Below are 18,087 nucleotides of genomic sequence, written 5' to 3'. Positions count from 1 at the left end.
GGGGTTCTACCCACACGGAGTTGTAAGTGTGAGGTGTAATGTTAGCTGTAGGTAGGATGGTGTTAGTTATAGCTCAACATGAGTTTAATATATTATATGTTTGTACTGTGATGTTAAAAAAAAAAATCTCTGCACTAGCAGGTCATGCGAAACACATGGTCACAATTATTTTAGATGTCAAATGTTGTCCATTCTCTATAGGATGTGATGTACAGATTATCTCCGGCAGTGTAAATAATCTGTCTGCAGGAGGGAACAATGTGTAAATTTATTTATTTTGGTAGGTTTATGTATATAGCGTGTTATTAGGATGATATATATTATGAGACGGTAATTAACATCAATGAATGTTTTGGTGGTTATGACTGGTGACAGCAGACACAGTTACTGGGCATGTGGGGAGGGATTGAAGCGTCAGCGGTACTGTATTAACTCCACCACCATGAACGATATTGATTTTTACCATAAGGTATATGAAGGTTAGGGTGTGGATTGTGTTCTATGGTAGCAGTAGTGCCATTATGTTCAGACATTACTTGTATTTATAGTGTCAGCCGTTTAATGGCTAGATTGTGTTTATATAGTGTGTCATTGAAGTTTTTATTGATCTTATAAGTCTTTAAGTATAAGAGATTTGTCACTGTGTATACTAATGTGAAAGTGGAATGTTTTCATGTGGGGGGAGAGTAAGCATTACTGAGTAGGTATCGTTTTTTATACGACCATTTGTTATGTGAAGCACAGTACGTAGAAGCAGTGTCCGATTTGAGTGAAGTCAGTTCTGATGTCATTATGTATGTGCTTATTTCAGTAGCTTGTGTAGTCACAGTTGATTATTGCTCACCACCTGTATCTTGTTACATATTAATTTATGTACCCATATATATTTTGTACCTGAGTTTTAAATAAAATATAAAAAAAAAAAATACCGAGCACGTCTCCAGAAGCACACATCAACCAGATAACTGCTGCAGCATATGGGCGCCTGGCAAACATGAGAATAGCGTTCCGATACCTCAGCATGCAGCACCAGTTTGAAACCCACACCTGATCAAGCACGTCAAGAAATTAAAGAAAGTGCAAAGGTTTGCAACAAGGCTAGTTCCAGAGCTAAGGGAAATGTCCTACGAAGAAAGGTTAAGGGAAGTAGGTCTGACGACAGAGGACAGGAGGGTTAGGGAAGGCATGATAACGACATACAAAATATTGCGAGGAATAGATAAGGTGAACAGAGACAGGATGTTTCAGAGATGGGACACAGAAACAAGGAGTCACAATTGGAAGTTGTAGACTTAGATGAGTCAAAGGGATGTTAGGAAGTATTTCTTCAGTCACAGAGTTGTCAGGAAGTGGAATAGTCTAGAAAGCGAGGTAGTGGAAACAGAAACCACACACATCTTTAAGACGAGGTATGATAACCCTCGTGGAGCAGAGAGGACCTGGTAGCGATCACTGAAGCGGCGGGGCCAGGAGCCGAGTCTCGACCCCTGCAACCACAGATAGGTGAGTACAAATAGGCGAGTACACACACACACACACACACACACACACACACACACACACACACACACACACACACACACACACACACACACGCGCGCGCGCGCGCAGACCCAGACCCAGATATACACACACACGTGCTCACGCGGGCGCACACAAGCACGCACGCGCGCGCACACACACACACACACACACACACACACACACACACACACACACACATGGCTTGTAAACAATTTTTTTTAGGATTATGATATATAAGGGTAAGAAGTTTATAACTTCTTGTATTTGCAATTCCCTGAATCAGGATATTCGCAATTACCTTTGTAATGAACCAAAGACTTGTCATAATCACCTAATAAAAACTAATAAAACTAACCTAACTTTATCAATTGCTAACTAATTAACATATCAAATCGAATAATTACTCTAATGTACATTACAATGAAATGACTTCGTAATAACAGTTACTTAAGTCAGGAGGTTTATTTCAGTGTATATTCTGTACACTAAGAGTCAACTCTTAATTATCACATTATTGATGCACGTGCTCTTTATCTGTGGTTTTATGCGACTCCCACCAATTTTTAATTGTTTTGCCGAGCATTACAAATAGTGTGATAACAGATAGTGACCATCTGTAAAACTCGCAGGAATTCACAAGCATCAGTGTTGTTGAGTTTCCATGATCACTTCTTCAACAATTAACAAAACCTGCAATATAGAACAGGCATTAAGTTTTGAATGGGAAAAGTGTAATATATATAAAGACACGTTATACAGAAGAACCCTCTATTTTTAAACGAAAGTTTACTCAGGATGGAGCATAATCATGACAGATCTGTGACTTAGTATAAATAAAAAAATTCGTGAAGCATCTCTAAAGGACCGGTTAGAACAGTTAACTTATAGCTAAGAGGTTAATACACTGGAATACTTCATAAATCAGTGGTGGTTTACGAATTGAACTATAAAACATTCTTAGAGGTAAAGTTTAATTTATAGTAACTTGCCATCTGGTGTACAACACGACTTTGCAGTGGCCTTAAAATTGTGCTCACCTAGTACACATTATCTGTTGTTATTCTCGGTTTCTTGAATTTCTATGCATTTTTACTGCTGAATTGTATGCCATTCTTGCAGCACTTATTCGTATCGCATCTATGCCTGTGTCATCATTTGTGGTAGTCTCAGACTCCCTTAGTGCTCTACAGGCTATACGAAAATTTGATACATCTCACCCCCTAGTTCTCCGTATCCAACTTTGGCTACGCCGTATCTCTACCAAACATAAAGATATTGTTTTTTGTTGGGTCCCTGGTCATGTTGACGTACAGGGCAATGAACAGGCAGACACTGCTGCGCGGTCATCAGTACATGACCTACCAATTTCCTATAGAGGTGTTCCATTTCTGGACTATTTTGCTGCAATAGCTACCCACCTTCACGCCCGTTGGCAACAACATTGGTCAACTCTGCTTGGTAACAAACTTCATTCTATTAAACCGAGCATAGGTTACTGGCCGTCTTCTTGTCATCAGTGCCGTGGTTGGGAGACCACTCTCTCCCGTCTTCGCATTGGCCACACTCGTCTTACTCACAGGTATCTCATGGAGAGACACCCTGTACCTCTCTCTGAGCAGTGTCAAGTTCCAGTATCGATTAGCCACATTCTGTTAGACTGCCCTCTCTATCAACGAGCACGCAGAATTTACCTTCAACGCCGTCTTCGTTCTACTACTCTCTCTTTACCTTCCCTTCTTGCTGATGGACCCTCCTTTAATCCTGACTCTCTCATTGACTTCTTGACAACGACTGATTTACTGCACAAACTCTGATGATGATACCTTACGCACTCCCCTCAGCCCTTTCTAGCTCAGTCTCTTGCTGCCCTTTACCCTTTCACCATCCACTGCTCCGCTGTTATCCATAACCTATTACTCATTCACCTCCCTTTTGCCACCTGATGCCCTCGCTTCCTTCCTGCCCTGCAGCGCTGTATAGCCCTTGTGGCTTAGCGCTTCTTTTTTTATTATAATAATATGCATAAGTAACTTTTTATGACAAACAGAAGTATCATGAACCCTCACTGTGGCCAGCTGGAGAAATGATCTTTCAGAGTAGTAGGTGGCTATTTGACGCTTAAAATACAAGAAATACTTGTCGAGAATTCTGAAAAGTACCTGGAAGTCCATCACTGTCTCTCTCCACTTCCCTACCACAGTCACATCTAAAGAGGAAACTGACTGTTCCTTCAGGTATGTTCTAAGAGAACCTGTTGTTAATAAGGCGGGTTATGTTAGTTAAAAGGACACAAGTACAAATGTGACATTTTATTGTGGCAACATTTCGCTCCCCAGGAGATTTATCAAGCCGTTACAAACAATACATGGACACAGAGGGTATATATAGGCTTAGAGTGAGGTGTAGTACTAGTGGTAGCATTAATATTAGTTGTAGTACTAGTAATACATGTGGTAAAACAATCAACTTTATATCTACGGGGAGGTCACACAGGATCCTTGGTCGTGAGAAGTACTCCTTGCGAATGAAGCGTCGAACTCTTTGTTGGAGGGTCATCCTTTGGGTCCTGTGGGGAGGTATACTGATGACGTAGTCGGTGGTGTTCTTTGGTTGGGGAGGGTTTTCTCTGTCTGGTAAATAGAGTTCCTGCATGTCGTTAGTTCTCTCTTTTTTTAGCCTGACATTTATTGTATCGATCTCCTGTTGGACGTGTAGGTCTTCCATCCTGATTCTATCTCCCCGCCTGGTGCCCGTGAAAAAGCGAAGTGCTCTGTTCTGGACTCTTTGCAGCTGTAACATGTTGGATTTAGTTGTTAGTGACATGGTTACTCAAGGGTATTCCAGCATAGGTTTATCATCATCATCATCATCATCATATAAAAGCGCTTCTTGATGTGGGAGATGACTTCTTTGAATCTAAATAGTTGACTGAGTCGGATTTTTGCTAGGTTCACCTTTTTGGAGATGTGGAGTGGAGCAATCTGTCGATCTCGTAACCCAGGATCTTGTCTGGGTTTCTGATAGCGATACGTGTACCTCTGATGGAAATACCCCTCTTTGTCTTCTATGGTTGATGCAAAACAGCCGATGATGCTGATGAGGAATTTACCTGGGTTAGTTGTAATTCTCCATGTTTTCTCCCAGTTGGCTCTTCTTCGTAGTTCCGCATTCATTTTTTTCTAATACTCGCCTATGCCTGTTTATACCTGAGATGGGGGTGGAAGATACTACATGGATAACGTCATCTGCAAATTGGGTGATTATTGTATTATTGAATTCAGGCTGGAGGAGGTCGTTTACATATACATTGAGTATGGGGGCTGAAAGCACGAGCCCTGTGGTACTCCAACTGTCGGCGTGAAAGGTACTGCTGACTTTTCATTGAAGGTGGGGATGATACTTCTACCTGTTAAGAAGTTGTATATGAGCCTGAGAAAGGTTCAGTTGTGGTCCTAGAGGTCGGCAAGCTTGAATATGAGGCCGTCGTGCCACAGGCTGTCGAAGGCTTTGTGTACGTCCCTAGTTGCAATTAGGGCAAGGTTCTCTTGTTTCCCCAGGCTGTCTACCGCATCAAAAATGATATTTATAGAGTGTTGAGTTCCGCGGTGGGTCCTGAAGCTAAACTGCTGTAAGGTGAAGAGGTGGTTGAATTCCCTGTAGTAGTTCAGTCTACTGGAGATGTGATGAATGGTTTCGAAAACCGACAAGTTGAAGAATTGAGACACTTATGCAGCACATGGGAATCTTTATTGAAGAAACGTTTTGCCACACAGTGGCTTCATCAGTCCAATACAAAGTAGAAATGGGTAAGAACATAAGAACATAAGAACGAAGGAACACTGCAGCAGGCCTACTGGCCCATGCGAGGCAGGTCCAAGTCTCCTACCGGCTTAAGCCAATGCACCCAACCCAGTCAGGTCAGGTCACATTGACTTAAGGGAGGAACACGGCAACCGACCTGGTAGCACAAGCTATCAGGTCCAACTCACACCCACCCACATCCACTCATGTATTTATCCAACCTATTTTTAAAGCTACACAACGTTCTGGCCTCTATGGCTGTACTTGGGAGTTTGTTCCACTCATCCACAACTCTATTACCAAACCAGTACTTTCCTATATCCTTCCTGAATCTGAATTTTTCCGACTTAAAACCATTGCTGCGAGTCCTGTTTAGGCTAGATATTTTCAGTCCATCACTCTTGTAGAAAGTGCAGCATAGGGCCAGAGAGGTGGCTTATATACTGCAGTCAGATGAGTTGAAGCAGGAGGAGGTGGGATCACAGTGGGACCTGCCACTAGTGTAAGTAGGTCGTCGTCCAAAGGTTGGGCAAGCGTTGAAGTCTTTGTACCAAGATCCCATGATGTTGCCTTGTCTGACAGATGTGATGAATGGTTTCGAAAACCGACAAGTTGAAGAATTGAGACACTTATGCAACACACAGTGGCAGGCCCCACTGTGATCCCGCCTCCTGCTTCAACTCATCTGACTGCAGTATATAAGCCACCTCTCTGGCCCTATGCTGCACTTCCTACAAAAGTGATGGACTGAAGACATAGATTCCAGGTTGAGGGACTGATTACCTCAAACTTCCTCTCCTTACCCATTTCTACTTTGTATTGGACTGATGAAGCCACTGCGTGGCGAAACGTTTCTTCAATAAAGATTCCCATGTGTTGCATAAGTGTCTCAATTCTTCGATAAAGCTCCTGGAGAGCGAAATGTTAACAAAATGAAATGTCACATTAGTTGCACCTGTGTCCTTTTACCTAACATACAAGACGGGTTATGGTTACAGTGGACGAAATGTCTTGACAATAAAATGTCATAACTGCATATTGAGTCTTGTACTGAAAAGTTAGTTTACACAATTCCACTTTGGTAGTACCACCCATAACCCTACACCTCTTTCATAAGTAAGAATCTTGCCACAGATATGTATCTTTATATCGAAACGTTTCGCCTACACAGAAGCTTCTTCATTCGAACACAGAGGAGGCAGCAGAAAGTGATGTAAAAATGGTATAATCAGTGCATCACTCTCGCAAAGGAAGTTTTGAGGTGGATATTCTCTCCTAATTGTCAAAGAATGAAACTGCTAGTTCCTTGCAGTTGTATCTGGCCAGCAATTTACACCGGATGTCCTAAAAATCCATTCAGTGTCCTTCCTTTTGTGGCTGCTGACTGCCTCTTGGTTGGTGCTACCCAACTTCCCTTCACTATCACCAGATACCCCTCAAGGAAGGTTCCTTGATGTTGGTGAGGGGCTCTTGATTTAGGGAATTGGATCTGTGCTCCAGTTCCCCGAATTAAGCCTGAATGCCTTCCACATCCCCCCCCCCAGGCGCTGTATAATCCTCCGGGTTTAGCGCTTCCCCCTTGATTATAATAATAATAATATCACCAGATACATCATTCTCGTTATTACACATTTCCTCTTTGAGAAGGAGAACCCCCCTAACCTCTTCGACTCTGATTCTAAATCACTACAGAAGCAAGCCATAAAAACATTACAAAACTTAACGCTAATTTTCCTTTCATAAGCATTAACTTCGGTGAACTCCCACAGAAGTGACTATGAGCTGGTATTACATGATTTGTATTGATTTCAACCTAACGAATTTGATAGTGAATCTTGAATCTTAGTTTGTCTTTTAGTGAGATTGACGTGTGTGTGTGTGTGTGTGTGTGTGTGTGTGTGTGTGTGTGTGTGTGTGTGTGTGTGTGTGTGTGTGTGTGTGTGTGGGCGGGCGCGCGCGCGTGTGTGTGTATTTTCTGTTTGTTTTTCTGTCTATTTGTGTTTGCGCTTTTGTGGTTGTGAAAATAACATTGTATAAAGAGACCTAATTTTGTTATTGATCAGATGGCTCTACTATCAAAGGCGAGAGGATGGATAATCGTGTATGTAGTGGTGTGGGCGTGTACGCTGCCACCATCAATGGGATACCTATCGGAAATGCTGAGAGTGGGCATCAATGCTCAGTTCTGCGAGCATAAGGGAGCCACGCTACTCTGTGACTATAAAGATACTCAGAGGGTAATTATTAATGCTTTTTGTTGTTATTTAGATAATATATTTATATTGATGAATAAGACACCTATGCAACACTTGGAACGTTACCACAATCAAGATTCCCTAGTAATAAAAATACCTCATTTATCAACTTCTCGATTTTGAAAACCATTTATAACTGTATATTATTCAACAACATTATACACATGTTGTCATGTAGAGTAGGGTATTGATTAGGGGAATATGGGAGTACTGGGGAGGGACTCAGTAGGTAGGGGACAGGCGAGGCACTAGGAAGGATGAGTGCGGAGGTCGGTAGGTAATGTGAGGTGACTACAACTTTGACTCTCATCACTCTACCCACCACTCCACACTACTCACCCTCTCACTACTTTAACTAAACATAAATAAATGGAGAAAATAACGGGGACAGTGAATATTACTATTCTACTCAAACACAGTTTATTATTAAGTCTTTGTACAATAATATATTTGGGAACAGGAGAACATTATTGTGGTTTACACAAATGGGGTGGTACATATAAGCAGTGAGACAGGGAACACAATCAACTTGACGAAAATGAATATAACTTACAATATAGTACAGAGGACAGTTCACTACAGGAACTAAGCCACAGGTCCCAAGACCTATACAGCACGAGTACTGCTCCAAGCCAGCACTCTGCCCAATGTCTCCAACAGTCTCTCCTCCCGAGACCCTCCAGCTCAACTCTGCTCCCAGGCCAGAGCTCTGCTCGAATCTCCTCTGCTCAGCTGTTCCTTGGGCTTATATTGTCCCGAGAGCACCCCCCCCCACAACCACGTGTACGACCTGACGCCTAAGTCTGACGCCGTCAATAACAAAAGACCTCAGACGTGGGCGTGGCTGACAGACATTTGCCAAGGCAAGGTGTGACCATATAATTGGTTAAATTAGGTCTCCCCAGAGACCTCACATGCCCAGCTGAACTACACATCCCCCTTTCTCCCCCACTTTAAAATATCTGAGAACTAGGACAATTTGTCCTAAGTTATTAGACTATTTTAATCCTAACCCCTTAATTCTATTACAATACAAAGACAAAATTATACATAATACAAAATTATTCAACTACATATATTTCCCTCAACCTTCTCATCTCCCACAAGGCAGCGTAATCAGTACACCTGGCAGTTGACCAGCATAATAGTTGCTCTCTGGTGCAAAGCCTCCTTACCCGTCATTTCTCCTTAAAACTAAATATCGGGCTCCAGTGCCTTCCCTACTTCTACTAGAAATGCACTAGCCAATGCTAGTCACCCTCGCACGTTAACCATTGGGCCAAACCTCTCTAGGCTTCTTCGGCGTGGAAAACTGCTCCAACGGGTTGCATTCTTTCAAGTAACTGCAACTGGACCACTTCACGACCACCAAGGTCGCATTTTCAGGACACTTCACATGCACACTTCAACATCTGAAAATCGAGACAGGGCAGGCATCGCAGCTAAGACCCTCGATTATCCTATGCCACTACTAGGTTTCACTGGCCTCATAAAACAAGGCGGCCATAATCACTGGACCGTATTCAAGGTCACCTTATTTCACACAGGTAACACTAACACTTCTGGCAAGTCAAAGTAGGCTGGGGACATCTCACACTCTCAATTTTGTCTCATGGCTGGCAGGGCATCCCCGCATACCGGTCGTACAGGTCGACCAGCAAGGCAGGATACACCTCCATACCGCCCTTGAAAGCAGGCTGGTCTCAGCAGCTGGTGTCCATCTCCGCAGCTCACGTCCTTCCACATCTCCGAGGATGGCAACTCCTTCATAGTAGATTCTCCTGTCCTGGCACACCAGCCAGAATCGCTCACACACCACTGCAGTATCACCGCCATCTCCTCCTCTTCAGCTAGGCAGCATCGCAGCATCACAGCACGGCCACAGCATATTCATCATCACAGCACAGCCGTATCACAGCAGCACACAGCCAGGCCACAGCATCGCAGCACGGCTACAGCATCGCAGCACGGTCCCAGCATCTCAGCATCAGCACGGCCAGAGCATCTCAACATCACAGCATGGCCGCAGCATCTCAACATCACAGCACGGCCGTATCACAGCAGCACACAGCACGGCCGCAGCATTGCAGCACGGCTACTGCATCTCAGCACGGCCACAGCATCGAAGCACGGCTACAGCATCTCAGCACGACCGCAGCATCGCATCACGGCTACAGCATCTCAGCACGGCCACAGCATTGCCTCACGGCTACAGCATCTCAGCAGCATCACAGCAGCCGACATCAGCAGTAGCAGGCTATGGTCAGTTGCTCGAGGTGAGGTGAGGTCACTTCAGATCATCAACAGCAGGTGCGGTCCGTGGGTGATGGTCACAGAGACTGGGTGACGGAGACAGACACCCACTACAATGGATGACAGACCAAGGCAGCAATACATCTACTGGGGCACATCAGCTGGGCAGGATAACAATCATAGGCAGCTCTTCAATGGGTGGCAGTTGTGGGTTAGTCTTCCAAGGCGGGCTGGGTGACTTCTCATTCCTCTGTAAATATTCAATTTCGGCCAGTAATTGCTTCCCCCAAAAGTCTCACCCAAATACTGATATTCTCCACCATTTATCTCAAACCAACAACCAACTCCACCAAATATAATATTATACCCAAACAATTACTCAGACCCACCGTCTGAAAAAAGGTCAGTTAAGGCCACTAGGATTATAATATCACACTGATATTTACTTTAGCTTTACACACACACACAAAATGGTAGCATAACATAAGTATAGCCGAGCAGTCAAAAATAAGGCACATGGGACTTGTTCCTACTATAAAAATAAGAACCACCACCGCTTAGACACCATGTCATGTAGGGGGGTATTGGAACGTAAGCATAATAGGGGAATATGGGAGTAAAGGAGTGTGTATAGGCAGGGACAGGCCGGCGAGGTGGTAGGAGAGATGAGGGCAGAGGTAGGTAGGTAATGTGAGGTCACTGGTGACTACAACTTCACCTCTCATCACTCTACCCACCACTCCACACTACTCACCCTCTCACTACTTTAACTAAACATAAATAAATGGAGAAAATACCTGGGACAATGAATATTACTATTCTACTCACACAGTTTATTATTAAGTCTTCGTGCAATAATATATTAGGGAACAGGAGAACATTATTGTGGTTTAGATAAATGAGGTGGTACATATAAGCAGTGAGACAGGGAACACAATTAACTTGACGAAAATGAATATAACTTACAATATAGTACAGAGGACAGTTCACTACAGGAACTAAGCCACAGGTCCCAAGACCTATACAGCACGAGTACTGCTCCAAGCCAGCACTCTGCCCAATGTCTCCAACAGTCTCTCCTCCCGAGACCCTCCAGCTCAGCTCTGCTCCCAGGCCAGAGCTCTGCCCGAATCTCCTCTGCTCAGCTGTTCCTTGGGCTTATATTGTCCCGAGAGCACCCCCCACAACCACGTGTACGACCTGACGCCTAGGTCTGACGCCGTCAAGAACAAAAGACCTCAGACGTGGGCGTGGCTGACAGACGTTTGCCAAGGCAAGGTGTGACCATATAATTGGTTAAATTAGGTCTCCCCAGAGACCTCACAAGCCCAGCTGAACTATATCACAATGTGCAACATATTGGTATCTACAATAAAGATACCCAGATGTTGCACATGTTTGTAAATTTTTCAACTTAAGAACATAAGAAAGAAGGAACACTGCAACAGGCCTACTGACCCACGAGGAGCAGGTCCATGTTCCCCCCCCCGGATTAGACCAATGACCCACCCCTCGGTTTATCCCAATGACTCACCCAATCTGGTCATCCCCACTCAAGGATGGAGCACTGTACCAGACCCAGCAGCAAAGCTAGTCAGGTCCAACTCACACCCACACACACCCACTCATGTATTTATCTAACCTATTTTTAAAACTACACAACGTTTTAACCTCGGGAGTTTGTTCCACTCATCCACAACTCTATTACCAAACCAGTGCTTTCCTATATCCTTCCTGAATCTGAATTTTTCCAACTTGAAACCATTGCTGCGAGTCCTGTCTTGGCTGAAAATTTTCAGCACACTATTTACATCCCCTTTATTTATTCCTGTTTTCCATTTATACACCTCGATCATATCCCCCCTAATTCTACGCCTTTCGAGAGAGTGCAGATTCAGGGTCCTCAGTCTATCCTCATAGGGAAGATTTCTGATACATGGGATCATCTTTGTCATCCTCCTTTGTACGTTTTCCAGAGCATTTATATCCATTCTGTAATACGGTGACCAGAACTGAGCAGCATAGTCTAAATGAGGCCTAACCAAGGATATATAGAGTTGAAGAACAACCTGAAGACTTCTATTATTTACACTTCTAGATATAAAGCCAAGAATTCTGTTAGCTTTATTGCGAACACTAATGCACTGTTGTCTTGGTTTTAGATTACTGCTAACCAGAACTCCTAAATCCTTTTCGCAATCGGTAGTAATAAGATCTACATTATTTAGTTTATATGTGGCATGGTTATTGAACTGTCCAACATTTCGAACTCTGCATTTGTCAATATTAAACTGCATCTGCCACTTCTCCGACCATTGCGTCAGTCTATTCAAATCATCCTGGAGTGCTCTAATGTCCTCATTAGAATGAATTGGACGGCCTATTTTGGTGTCGCCAGCAAATTTGCTTATGTCGCTATTTATTCCCTCATCTGTGTCGTTTATGTAAATTGTGAACAACAACGGGCCCAACACTGACCCCTGAGGAACACCGCTTGTGACGTGCCCCCATTCTGATTTCTCCCCATTTATGCAAACTCTCTGCTGTCTATTTGTCAGCCATGCCTCTACCCAGGAAAAAATTTCTCCTCCTATTCCGTGTGCCCTAAGTTTCCTCAATAGCCTCTGGTGTGGAACTCTATCGATCTACCTCCTCAAACACCTTAGTGTTAGTAAATTCGTAAGACAGGAACGCCCCTTTGTAAAACCGTGTTGAGAATCATTAATCAATCTGTGCTTGTCAAGATGGCTACGAATTGCTTCGGCAATTATTGATTCCATAAATTTTCCCACTATGGAGGTAAGGCTTATTGGTCTATTGTTCGAAGCCAAGGACCTGTCACCTGCCTTGTAAATAGGTATTACATTTGCCATTTTCCACTTATCAGGCACTATGCCAGTTTGTAGTGATATGTTAAAAAGATTAGCCAAAGGTATGCTAAGTTCCTCTTTGTATTCCTTTAACACCCTTGCAAACAGTTCATTAGGACCTGGAGATTTGTTAGATTTTAGTTTCTCTATTTGTCTGAGGACCATGTCACTAGTTACCGCTATCGTACATAGTTTATTATCATCCTGTTCTACGTAATCTATTATTTCAGGAATCTCGCTAGTATTTTCCTGTGTGAAAACTGAGAGGAAGTAGGTATTTAGTATTTCACACACATCCTTATCACTGTCAGTGATCTGACCAGAGTTACTCTTAATTAAGTGGGCCAATCTTGTCCCTAATCTTACTTCTGAATACCTGAAAGAACCCTTTTGGGTTAGTCTTTGAATCCCTTGCGGCCTTAGCCTCATAATCCCTTTTTGCTTTTCTTATTCCTTTTTTTATTTCTCTCTTTAATTGAATATATTGATTTCTTAACTGCCCATCCCCTCTTTTGATACGCCTATATATGCCTCTCTTTTGACCAAAGAGATGTTTTAATCTATTGTTCATCCATTTGGGATCATTTTTGTTAGATCTAATTTCCCTACTCGGAACAAAAGTTGTCTGGGCAGCTAGAACTATGCTCTGAAAAACGTCATATTGTCAACCAAGTTCACCTACCTGACCCATAGTCAGGACATCCCGATTTAGCCCACCCAAGTAATTTTTCAGTCCCATGAAGTCGGCCAAGCGAAAATCTGGGACAGAGATTTGATTGCAGTTATCTGGGTAATTCCATGATATATTGAAACTAAGTGATTTGTGATCACTTTCCCCAAGCTCATCATTAACCTCAAGATTATTAATTAGTGAATCTTTGTTGGCAAGAACCAAATCAAGCAGATTGTTTCCTCTAGTTGGTTCTGTCACAACCTGTTCTAAAAAGCAATCCTGAACCGTATCAAGAAAGTCACTAGACTCAAGATTTCCTGTCATATTGTTCCAATCAATTTGTCTAAAGTTAAAATCTCCCAATATCACAACATTTTCATGTCTAGATGCCTTATGAATTTCGTTCCATAACAGCTTACTGCACTCTCTATCAAGGTTTGGGGGCCTATAAATCACACCCAAAATTAATTTGTCACGTCCCTCGAGAAACTGTAGCCAAACCGATTCTGTGTTAAATGTTTCTAATCTTATATCATGTCTAAGACAATTTAAATTTTCTCTGACATACTACAACACACCACCACCCTTCCTGTTGACCCTATCAGTGTGGAATAGTTTATAACCCTGTATGTTGCATTCAGAAGGCATTTCTCTATCTTTCAGGTTGAACCAAGTCTCTGTTATACCAATAATATCTATATTACCTACACTTGCAAGTAATTTTAGCTCATCTATCTTATTTCTTAGACTCCTACTATTTGTATAGTAAACCTTTAGGGAGCTAGTCACTCGTTGCCCTCTACTATCTCTCTTTGTTTGTTGATCATTTGATTTGCCATTACTAGCAACTTTATTTTGAATATTGTCTTTTAAACATATCCCTGAGGTATCCCGGTAATAACTGTTGTTTTTAACCCTAATGCTGCAGCCTGATTGTTTCCCACAAACACCCATACCTCTATAATCTATCAGTTTAAATTTCTAGACAAGTCATCAATTACCCTCTCAATTGAATTGGCTAATGCAACCACTCCATCCCCAGAGAGATGAACCCCATCCCTTGCATACATATCACATTTGCCAAAGAAAAGGTCACAGTTATCAATGAATGGGATTGCAAGTTCCTTTCAGTACCTGTCTAGCCAGCGATTTATACCAATTGCCCTAGACATCCATTCATTGCCCACTCCCTTTCTAGGCAAGATGCTACATATGACTGGGATCCCTCCCTTAGACCTAACTACTTCTATGGCTGACCTGTACTTATCCAGCAGCTCCTCTCTCCTGCCCTTCCCAATGTCATTACCCCCAGCACTAAGACAGATAATGGGCTTGTTCCCATTACCTGCCATAATATTATCCAACCTGCTGACTATGTCGCCAACACCAGCTCCAGGAAGACACACTCTCTGTCTGAACTTTCTGTCTGTTACAAAATGCACGGTTCATATATCTTACCTGAGAATCGCCTACTATTTAAATATTCTTACCTTGATTAGCAGGGGAATCAGTGGTACCTTCAACCTCACTAACCACTGAAGTACACTCGTCTTGGAGAACAGAGAATCGATTTCCTACCTTCACATCTTCTCTCTTAACTCTCCTCATCTTCCTTCTTCCTGAACTGTGAACCACTTGCCACTTAAAGCGGCTGCCACTCTCACTGCTGGTGACCATTCCTACCTTACCAGCTAAATCCTTCTCACACTCACTCCCAAACTCATCTATGCGAAGCTTCAGCTTCCTATTTTCCTCCTGAAGTAGAATCTCCTTCTTCAACACGTGAACCTGGGATTCTAAAGCACTACAACAAGCCATGGTATGGGTAACAGCCCACGCTAACTCCCAAGAGCTTGGCAGGTATGACCGCACTTGACCACTGACCTCAGCGTACTTGTCGGTATTGTATACCGTTCATGATCAAGGTTGTATTTAAGTTGATTTTTTTAATTTTACAGTAAACTTTATTGCCTATTATTGTCGTAATCCATATAGGCGCAATATCATAACAATAATGGTATACAGTATCATTAATGTATACTAACCAATGACTTTTTCAGTTCAATACAGAAATGCTCTAAGAGAACAGTAGATGTGGAAAAAATTTCCTCAGTCTGGAAGCCGGTGTTCAGTACTTTAGTCTTGATGAATCTGAAGCATAGGTATAAGCCTGGGTGGCCATTACATAACTTTGCTAGTACTGACTTCAGTGTTCGGTGTGTTCTCTCTAACACTGGCGTTCTACAGGAACTGGTTTTGGGCCCATTGTTAATAATTTCCATTAATGAGTTCGGGGTTGAAAAGACACAAGTGAGTGAAAACTTCATTTTACACAGTTTCGCCTACAAAAGAAAATGATATACGCTACCGACGAGTAGATAAGATATATTTAACACAAGTGTTCCATTGTCATGCTGCAGCTTCAGACAATGGAACTGAACTCTCTTTCAGGGTGAGGGACTGACCATCTCAAGAACCATTTATTTTAAGTAGATGGACTGATCGCAATTTTTACCTTGCAGCATACCCATGCTGCCTCCATATTTATTCTTTGTATTTGGCTGAAGATACCTATCGTGTAAGCGAAAGGTTTCAAGAATAAAGATATCAAACTGCATCACTTTTATCTTAGCCAAATATAGCGAAGAAGTGCAGTCGGCCTATTGGTCTACGTTGGGCAAAACTTGAGAAGTAATATTATTTATCGTAGCGCTGTGATGAGCAGTCGTATTACCACTATTAACCAATGATGAATAAAACATTCGTACAACACTTGGGTATCTTTATTGCCGAAAAGTTTCGCCTGCACAATAGTCTCATGAATAAATAAACCAAACTTTCACAAGTCTCTCATCTACTTCTCGGTATTGTATATTATTCAACGATGTAAATCCTATATTGACATAAAATCCAACGTGTACTAGAAATGCAATTTAGACAAAAAATGTGCATTTTATTGTAAAGAAGTTTCGTTCATCAGGGAATTTATCTGAATTCTGAAAGAAAAATTTCCTTTGTGTACGAGATGTCTTTACAGTAACACGTCATTGTGTATCTTATATACACTGCATACGAAATGTACAGACATTTTCTATTCCGTGTTTAATTCTGTCTGTGAGGTGTACCTGTTCATGGATGGAGACCTTGATCCAGGCAGTTTACTAAAATAACTATCTAATACCTGTATCTTTCGTAGATGGTTCATATGGATGAAGAGCTGGACTCATCGGTGCAGAAGGTGTTTGTGTACAACGCTGTGAAGCTGCAGCTGAGTGAGTCAGTGTGTGTCAGTGTTGTGCTCAACAATGTGGTCGATGTGGTGGTGGTGAGAGGTGAGGGGCAGCCCTGTGAAGCTCGTCTTCATCTCTCTACCAGAAACTCAACCTTGGACAGACTACCCAGCCAGGTGAGTTACGTTCACCTGGAGCAGAGCATCTTCACCTCGCTAGCCACAGCTCACAGCATCAATCAGCTCACCGTCATCAACTCCACCATCAAGGTCCTCGACATCTCCAGCCCTCTGCAGAACGGCGTCACCGCTAACCTCATATCGTCTAAAATAGACACACTCGAAAAACTGCATGCAAGAAATGGATCGAAACTCGTACTTCACAAATCTTCTGTACATACAATTTCTTCACACGGATTAAATATCGAAGGTCATGTAGTGCTGAGAGAATCATCAATAAATATATCCTTAGACGAGAGTGTCGTCATGTATGCAGGAGCTACACTAAAACTCGACAGCTTTTCCGGCAACCTGGCGGTTAAGGTTGAGTCTCAGGAACTTAACAATGATAGACCACAAGTAACCAAACCTTCCTGTGAACCATGTATAAGTATTCCAGATAAAAGTTACGGGGGAGCATTTATCACGTGTCTCATACTACTGATAATTGTTTCCGTTTTTAATATAGCTTGCATTTATATGCTCAAAGGTAAAATATCCCGTAGAGACAGGGGAGTGAAGCTAAGCAAGAAAAGCTCAAAAACAGACTTAGAATGTTCGTTGATTGATGGAGTGATCAATACTTCAACCCAAGTAACTCTTGTTGATATAATGTCAGAAACATTTGCAATTATTCCAGTCGGAAACTTAGACGAAATATATTCCAAGAATATGGAAATTTCAACATCGCTGCTCAGTGATAAGTCACAGTATGAAGAGAAACTCAGAGAGATTGTTAAAAAGATCAACGATTGCGGAAGCGGAAAAAATAGTATACATAAAACTGTGAATGAAGGAAATAAGAAATTAACAAAAATGGGAGAAGTTGAAGAAGAGCATAAAAAGGCACAGGAAGAAAGGTCCAGAAGTGAACATCTGGTAAAAATAAACACAGACAAGAAAATGATGAGACAGCAAGCCAGTGAACACATGGAAAAATATGTACAGAAAATGCGTGAGAACGCTGAACAAGTACTGGATCTCTGGAACAAAATGATCGTCTCATTTGACTGGAACACATTTATGGTAGATCCCCAGGAATGGTTGAGATTTTTTAAGTGTCAAATAAAGGAAAAGGAGAACTGTCTGAAAGTCCAAACTGAACAACAAAACTCTAATTATAAAACAAATGAAGAGATACTGAATCAAAGCGTTAATGAGAGAAATGAGCAATTAAAACAAAAGTTCGATTGCGATATCAGTAGTATTGAGCGTGACTTTGATAATGAGGTACGTAATGCAAGCTGGAAGAAGGAAACTCTG

At 42.3% G+C, this 18,087-nt stretch overlaps 1 protein-coding gene across 1 annotated transcript; it reads left to right on the top strand.

Annotated features, from left to right (window-relative positions):
- Positions 1-2,359: 2,359 nt before the first annotated feature.
- On the top strand, positions 2,360-18,084 carry LOC128696137 (uncharacterized; the record flags this gene model as incomplete). The annotated part of the gene is made up of 4 exons (XM_053787252.2): positions 2,360-3,758; positions 7,389-7,562; positions 15,437-15,686; positions 16,573-18,084. Coding segments are annotated over exons 2-4 (1,824 nt in total), but the record flags the coding sequence as incomplete, so codon positions are not given.
- Positions 18,085-18,087: the final 3 nt, after the last annotated feature.

Source organism: Cherax quadricarinatus, unplaced genomic scaffold (genome assembly GCF_038502225.1).
Source record: "Cherax quadricarinatus isolate ZL_2023a unplaced genomic scaffold, ASM3850222v1 Contig5304, whole genome shotgun sequence".
Lineage (NCBI taxonomy): Eukaryota > Metazoa > Arthropoda > Malacostraca > Decapoda > Parastacidae > Cherax > Cherax quadricarinatus.
The sequence above is the reverse complement of the archived record's forward strand: the minus strand, read 5'-3'. Positions and strand labels throughout refer to the sequence as shown.